This window comes from Meriones unguiculatus, chromosome 11, assembly GCF_030254825.1.
Source record: "Meriones unguiculatus strain TT.TT164.6M chromosome 11, Bangor_MerUng_6.1, whole genome shotgun sequence".
Lineage (NCBI taxonomy): Eukaryota > Metazoa > Chordata > Mammalia > Rodentia > Muridae > Meriones > Meriones unguiculatus.
The window spans coordinates 19,581,552-19,589,922 of NC_083359.1; the positions used below are offsets into that span (position 1 = coordinate 19,581,552).

Sequence of the window (8,371 nt, forward strand, 5' to 3'; positions counted from 1 at the left end):
TGACAAAAACTAGCCTTCTAATAATTGGTTTTCTTATGGTTTATTTCATGTCCGGATTCCTAGGACTCCCAGAACATCAGTGCAAAGATTTTTGCATGGCGGGCATGGCATTCCAAGGTTTTCTGACTTGAAAGAAACCTGCTGAGTTTGGAGGCTTCTTGGTCAACCTGTGATTTCTCTGAGTGTGGAAAGCAGTAAACTTGGAGTTGAATGGCAGAGAAGCCATCAGATGTTGGCTGTTAGCCATCACAAGGGTGTGAGTTTCCTGTGTCCCGAATGGTCCTGTGGCTCACTTGTGGCATCTGCACAACGCCTAACAGATAAGCAATGGCTGCTGCATGCAGAAAGGAGACTACCCATAAGGCAGTGCGGCATACACTGCAAGTGAGTGGTTCAGAGAGGTCAGAGGCTAAGGGGATGCTGGGGCTCCCTCACTGAAACTTTCAGTGAGGTGGGCCCTTGAGAATCACCTGGTGGGAACCCAAAAATATACATCCTAAAGGGAGTCACCCTTTGTATTCTGTCATGGCTCCAGTAAGACCATGACACCCCAGAAATCTGTAAGCAGCAATAAAGGAAGGACAGCTCTCCCCAGCATCCCAGAAGAATTGACAGCTGGGCTCCCTTCCTGCTTCCTTACCTCACCTTCTTAGAAAGAGTAATGCTGACCCAAGACTCCTCCTAACCCCCACTGCCCACTCCCAAGCCAAGGACAGGTGGAAATTTCAGGATGCTTGAGCTGAGAATGCTTTATGTAATATACTATGGCTAATAAAGATGGAACCTGGCCAGCATGCTTCATGAAATTTGCTGACAGATCAGTTAGTCATTTCATGACTTCAATCCAAATGAACTGTGATATCCTAGTAAGAAGGCCATGCTGTACTGAGTTCCTCTTACTCCAGACATTCTCTGACTTTTGGTTTTCCCCTGCAGCTTTCTTCTAGGGAGTGAGCGCCAGCACTCATCACGATCACATTTGGTTTACATAGCTTAAATATGTTGTTGGCTGCTTCCTTGCACTAAACATGAAACTGTGTCTGTCACAGCTGCACCAAGGAGTGTTTGGGTCCTTGGACATTAAAACTAAGGCTTCTTATCCCAACCCTGCCCTTATCTCTACACATTTCTACCCACTGTGCTCTGTGACTATGTACTTTGAGGGAGGCTACTTTGATGCCATGCTGAGCCCCAAAGATGTGCATCTGGCAGATTGTCTTCTGGGGTGGAAGGAAGGGTGGTTCTTGGATCTGAGCTTCTGGCCAAGCATTTTAGAATCCCACATCTGCTGTCTAATCCCTTCTCAGTGCTTTCTTTCTCTTTCCATCCTGGAAGTAGGCTCCCACCAATCTGCAGAGAGAGGGGCAGCGCTGGTACATGGCATGCCTTATACTTGATTAGATGCAGAGGGACTGAGAAGGCTGTTCTCCCCACTGTTGTTCCACGTGCTTGTGTGAGCACGTGTGCTGTTGAGAGGATGATAGCTTAACTTCCTCAGGCCCTCTCACCTGCTGCTCTCTGCTGCTGTCCTGCGCCTTCATGGAATCCTCATCTCTGTCAACTCCCTGCTTAAGCCTGGATTATGAAAATTCACAGCTGAACCTGAGAGCCGAGGGGCCTTTTTCTCCCCAGAGAACACTCTGGTAAGACACTGGGGCTTTCTCAGGTCAGTCAGAAGAATGGGAGGCAATAAATTGACCCTCCCTGTGAGTTCCCTGAGGATGGGGAACTGGGATTCAAGCTGCCAATCTTGAGGGCCACCAGGGCCCACTCCCCATAGTTCCTCATTAGAGACACACATGCACCCTGGGCACAGAGTATACCACAGAACAAAAAGAACAGTTTGGTGTTCAGACTGGCTGCTTGGACCTGGACATATAACTTTGTTTTTCTGGGTTTGTTTTTCCATCTGAGAAATAAGATGTAGAAAGTGAACAAAGTTCAAGTTCATGATAGCAAAGCTTTTTCTCTTTTACCTTTTTTAGGCAGGATCTCACACAGATGGTTTATGTGGTGCTGGGACTGGAACCCAGGACCTCATGAGACAAGGCAAAAGCTCTTCCAACTGAGCCGTGCTCTCAGCCCCGTGTGTTTTTGTTATCGCATACATCCATAATTCTGTAATATATCCAGTATTTGATGATTTTTATCAGGTACATATTTATGAAACCAATTCAACATCACATGAATATCTGTTTACCAAAGTATATTCTTGAATTGGGTTCTCTGAAGGTCGCAGTCATGGTATCATACGACGGCCACACTGAAATTAAGGAAAGTTTCACAGATTCAGAGTCAGGTTAGTCTAGGTCTTCTCTGCAATATTCAAAGAAGCTCCTGGCAAAGGTGGGGCTCCTGATGAGCAAGCATTCTTCTCTCTGGTGGGTGGGACCCTAGCTTGGCCTCTGCTGCTTTGGTGAAAGTCAGCTCCTTCCACAGAAGGGAAAGCCCGTCTTCCTAACACCTGTCCTTGAGTGCTCCCTGCCAGGCTCCACTCCTCTCACAAACCTCCTGCTGAAAATTCAGCTGCTGAGCATGAAGCAAGACAACCGGCCTGACTTCCCTTCCAGACCTCGGACATACAGCCAACTCTGCTCAGTCTCCCATGGCAAAGCTACCATGAGAGACTGTTCCCAGCTTGGGTCCTCTCAGGCCCTTCTCGCACACACAGTATACCTGGTCCCTGCCCCATGTCCGTTATAAAGCTGATGAAATTGGACATCACAGAACTTCGCAGCAGCTTTGTTCTGTCCACTCTGATGATTTGACTTTCTTCTGAATAGCCTTTAAGCCTTCAGGATTAAGGTTCGATTTACTAATTTATACTAAGAAAATAATGACTGAAAACAGAAAGTCAGTTCTGTGTTTTAATCTCTGTAACAGTTAATCTCTGCCTGACACAGAAAATCAGAGGCTTCTAGAGGAAAAGTGAAGAAGATTTTTGCTTTTCATTGGGGGTTTTCCGAGGAAACAAGAAAGTCTGAGTTAGTAAGTTCCTGGTAAATACCTTTTTAAAATTATAAAATACATTTTTAAGATTTATTTCATTCTTTGTGGGGGGGGTTGCCTACCTGTATGTATGTGTGTACCCCTAGGGGCCAGAAGAAGGCATCAGATCCCCTGGAACTAGAGTTGTAAATGATTATGTGTTATTGTGTGGTCCTTGGCAAGAGCAGCCAGTGTCAACTGCTGAGCCATCCCTCTAGCCCCTATAAAGCATATCCTTCCCTTGGAGTTGGCGTGAGGGTTTTTTTTAAAGCCTTTTTTATAGCCTTATGATCTATGTTGGATTCCTTTCTGATTAGAGTCTTCATATGGCCAAACTATTTTTGAAAGTAACTTTGAAAAAGCTTAATGACAATGGGAATTTAGCCTCCCTCTCTGCAAAGCGTTTGAGAGACAAGGAGAGTGAAGATTCGTGTTCTCAACTCTGAGGCCAGTCATCATTAAAATCCACAGATTTCCTTCCAGTAACCAAGGAGGGTGGAGGAGGGTGGAATCCTCCTACAAACCAGGGAACCACGAGCAGTGGGGACCAAGGGCTCCCACTGATCCACTCAGTTCTGCTGTGGGACCTTGTTAGGTCATGGATTGTGATGTAGTGGAGAGGCGAGGCCCAAGATTTCGACCCTAACAAGTTCCTGTGTGCTGCTGCTGCCCTGTGGATCATATTGTGAGTGTCAAGACCCTGAGAACAGGGACCTGTGGCATAGCTCAGTGGGTCAAGGCACTTGTTGCTGAACCTAAAGGTCTGAATTTGATCCCTGAGAGCTGTATGTTGAAAAGAATTCATTCCCCACAAATTGCCCTCTGACCTCCACACATATGCCATAGCATCTGCATGTGTCCACATACATGTGTAAGTAATAAGGATAACAAGTTCATTAATCTTTTAAAAGGACCTTGATGGTCATCCTGTTTTGAGTAGTCATGATGGTTTTCATAGATGTGTTTGAAGAGTTAGTCTTACCTTGGGAATCAGTTTGTCCATAGTGACAGTGAGTTCTGAAGGGACTCATGCATCTTCAGTGTGTGTCCTGGGAGGCCAGGACTGTATGGACAGGGTGGAAATCATACAATGGAGATGGAAAGTCCTGGTCACCTAAGAGTCCCCCAGTCTCAATGTGTCCTGAAGGGCCTTAACATCTGTCCTAAGATATCAGCTTGCCCTTAAGAGATCGGGATACCCTAGAGATACCAGAACAGACTTTCACAGCCAAAATCACCTCAAGAGACAGTGATTGGGGCACCATCTTGTCCTGACCTCTCAGAGAGTCTAAGTGTCAGGGTTTCTTTGAAGAATCATAATGGTAGTATCTGGGAACCTGAATTTCTTTTGAGATGAGACCCGAGGTCTGGGTTGTGCACGATGAACTTGGAACTAAGATGCTCCGGAGAGCTAGGTCATCTGGACAGGTCATGATACCCTGAGGGTTCTGAATGAGGAGGTGAAAGTTGAATGAGGAAAGAAGAGAATGCTTGAGAACTCTGATGTCCAGAGACTTAATGATGGGTGAAGCCACTCATCCGTGGCTGAGTGAATCCAGGGGTGGGCTTGGCTCAGGGAGGGGCCAGCAGGTGTGAGATCCACTGCCAGGACTTTATGGAGGGTGTGTGTGGGAATCCCCTAGTGGTACTTGAAGGTCCTTGGGCTTCAGTGTGTCCCAGAGGTTCCCACTAGAGTGTCAAGGTCCTAGTCAAGGTATCCAAGAGGACCGGTGTGCACTTGTGATTTGTCCGTGATTTTTCACCCGCAGAGTTTCCTGGAAACAGATCTTTTGAGTATCGCTCACACACTGGGACGTCACGACTTGTTCCTGGCCCCGTGTGTTCTTCTCTCTATTTCCCCCTCCCTACAGTGGGGTTCAGAAGAGGGGTGCCTTAGCAGGAATGTCCTTTCCCCTCTGTCCCCTGCCTGCTCCCCGGAGGGGGATTTAATATGACAAAAGAATCTGGTCCCTGGGAATATGAGCTCTTGGCCTCAGACCCTGGACCCTCTGACAGAGCACCTTCCCTCATCCGGCTTGTGATCCTCACCCCACCCCCACCCCAAGCCAGGGGGCTCCTGTGACCAAAAAGTGATTGGACAGGCTCATGGGGCCAGGAGGAGGTCGCTTCTCCAAGACTAAGGGAGAGAGGAAGGTAGCGTGAGAAAGTAGATGATTAAGAGAGAGCAGAGCAGCATCAGAGAGAGGGAAGTAGAGACAGACAGAAAACTGGGCAAAGTCTAGAAAGAGAGGATGTCAATCCAGAGGAAGCGTGGAGAATTAGAAAAACTGGGAAAACAGTGAATAGACAGGCATCTAGCTACACCACACACACATACACACACACACACACACACACACACACACACACACACGGCAAGGGAGAGACTTGGAAAAAGCTAGGAGGTAGAAACAGGCAGAAGAGAGGTGAAAAGGCAAGACAAGGTGGACAAAAGAGAAAGACTATAGGGAGTCACTGGAAGACAGCAGACTAGCCCATCTTTGGACTGGGTGGCTAGCCATGGAAGCTCAAAGAAGGAACCAGCAAGAAAAGCAAAGGAAGGGCCAGGCCCGCAGTCCATCCCTGCCTGAGCAGCACGTTCCCTCTGGGACTCTGATCTCCACAGCAGGTGAGCGAATTCTCCGTGTGGGCCCGGGTTTCTGAGGGGGCAGCAGACGTGGGTCTCAAAGCCTGATGGGCCTTGGGGCAATGGTTTGTCTCTCTGAAAGCTCAGAGGTGGGAAGCGGAATTAGAGCTTTGGGAAAATAAAGCTTTGGGGGCCTTAGGAAGTGAAACAACAGAAATCCTTTGCTTCACAGCTTAGGAAGTTAGGCCCTACCTGAGGGAACGGTGGAAGGACACCAGCTCAGTGCTAGGATAGAGACAAAAAACTGAAGCCTTGAGCTTGCTCAAGGTGCTTCTTGTTGGAGGGAGGAAGCTGGAGGGATCAGGGTTTTCCTCCGGGGAGGGCAGTTCAGTACCTGCCTGAAGACACTGGCTGCAGAGGGGGAACCACACCACGGCTTCCCCTGAGGATGGGTGTCTGTACTCAAGATCCCTCCTTTCCTCAGCACCTAGCTTCCCAGGTGTCTCCTCTTCCCTCCCTGCTCTCTCTTCCCCAGTGGCTCTTAGACTAATTAATATGAGGGCTTAGGGAGCTTTTGGGTTTGAGAGGCAAGCCTTTCCCACGAGCTCAAGTTCCTGCAGGCTGGTGGCAGGGCCAGGGCAGAGGTAAGAGACACTTCGAGTTCATCACGGAGGGGAGAATGTATCTGCGTAGAAGGGGAGGGGGAACACTTTATCCTCCTGAGCGGGACGGGGTGGGAGTGAGGAGGCAGGGACATGCGCGAAGGGGGTGCGTGGGAAATGAAAACTGTGAATGGCAAGCAAGGAGTCTTTGGCGGACCGCAAAGGGAGGACTCTCAAGGTGTGCCCTTTTGGGTCATATGTGTGCCCAGAGGTGAGGCACATTCCTGGGGGCGGGTAGCCAGAGCAGCGGTAGAGGCTGGAGGCAGAAGCCTCCAGGTTTTGAAAGCTGAGAGAGCTCTGGTGGGAACAGGGAGTCCCCCAGGGAAGCAACGTCTCAGGAGCTAAGCAGACCCTGGGGACCGGCAACAGCAGTCCAAGGGTGGCTGGGTGGGTCTCCTTCTGCTTCCCTCCCTCCACAGACATGAGCCCTGAGGCTTATAAACAACTCTCGGGTACAGGGCTGGGTAGACCTAAGTTCTGCCCACAGAGGGGCCGCCCGCACTCCCGGCGCCGTCATCGCACCACCTTCAGCCCCGCACAGTTGGAACAGCTGGAGTCAGCCTTTGGGAGGAACCAGTATCCTGACATCTGGGCTCGAGAGGGGCTAGCCCAAGACGTTGGCCTCAGCGAAGCCAGAATCCAGGTGATGATGCCCTAAGGTACTCAGGGAAGAGACAAACACTTTCCAGCCTCTTGGGGGACTGTCTGGGCGTAATCACAGGGCTTTTTACCCTAACTTAAATAGTCACCAGTATATAGGCTTCATTTACCAGTCACGTGACCTCCTGTACACCTGACCCCAGCTCTGAGCTCATCTAACCTGCTGGGTATCAGATGTAGGGCTGGAGATGTGGAGCTCAGGGGAGAGCCCTTGCCTAGCCTTGGGTCTGACCTTCCAGTACCACACAAACAAAAATAAAGTCAAGACCCACCGCCAGCCTTGAATGTTGACACAAGCCCCATCAGGCAGGCAGCCCTATCTGTTCACATCTGTGTGACCTTGTCTCTGACCATTGTCTTACACTTCCCTAAGCCTCGTACTCCTGATGTCTTCAGCCTGGAGTTAGATAGCCCGAACCACAAACCCTTTCTTAAACCCAGCCCACGTACAGCAGTAAAGCATTTCCCAGGCTTTATCTCTCAGCCTCTTCTAAGGACACTTTTCTACTCTCTGGGGAGGAGACACTGTCATGATGTCAGATTCAGCTATCTCGATGGAAGTTGCTATTTCCTACTCAAAGTTGTAAGAGCTGGGAGAATTGGATGCAGGTTGGGAGTAAGGGAGAGGAGTCTGCTTCAGCAGCAGCCCTGACTCAGAAGAGCCTCTGGAAGGGATGTCCTTTCTCTGGTGACGTGGCGGGTTCTTACTCCCTGTCCTTGGAGGAATGAGACATTGCACCCTTTCAGGACAGGCGTGCTGACACGGCTTCTCTTTCCTCCTCTCAGGTCTGGTTCCAGAACCGCAGAGCTAAGCAGCGGAAGCAAGAACGGTCACTGCTCCAGCCGCTAGCCCGTCTGTCTCCTGCCGCCTTCTCTGGCTTCTTGCCAGAGTCCCCTCCTTATCCCTACCCCTATACAACCCCACCTCCCCCGGGACCCTGCTTCCCTCACCCCTACAACCACACTCTCCCCTCCCAGCCCTCCATGGGTGCTTCCTTCACTCTTCCTCCCCAGCCTGAGGACTGGTACCCCACCCTGCACCCAACCCCTGCTGGCCATCTGCCCTGTCCCCCACCCCCACCCCCACCCGTGTTTCCCCTCAGCCTGGAGACACCAAAGTCCTGGAACTAAGCGGTGATGAGTCACCCTCTCTCCATAACCCTCATGAAACCCAAGAAAATTGGGGACTCTCTTTTCCTTCTAAGGGTGGGGTTAGGAACGTAATGAGGGTCAGTTCAAGATTGGAAATGGACAAAAAGAGAGAGAGAGATCTTGATGAGCTGCCCACAGGGTGAGGACCACGCAGGGGTTAGCTGGTAGGAGACGCAGGCTAACAAACTCCAACATGATGACATGAGGGTGCTGATGGGGCCGATGAATGCAATTGGTGAGCGACGATCAAAAGAGAACAGGACACTTTCTTCACAGAGATCCCAGCGGGAGAACCTGAGCTGGGGCTGAACATACTCCAGGC

At 50.0% G+C, this 8,371-nt stretch overlaps 1 protein-coding gene across 1 annotated transcript; it reads left to right on the forward strand.

Annotated features, from left to right (window-relative positions):
* The first annotated feature begins 5,508 nt into the window (after nucleotides 1-5,508).
* On the forward strand, nucleotides 5,509-8,028 carry Prop1 (PROP paired-like homeobox 1). Its single transcript, XM_021654358.2, has 3 exons — nucleotides 5,509-5,617; nucleotides 6,657-6,880; nucleotides 7,684-8,028. The coding sequence occupies exons 1-3, from the start codon at nucleotides 5,509-5,511 to the stop codon at nucleotides 8,026-8,028; spliced, it is 678 nt and encodes a 225-aa protein (XP_021510033.2).
* Nucleotides 8,029-8,371: the final 343 nt, after the last annotated feature.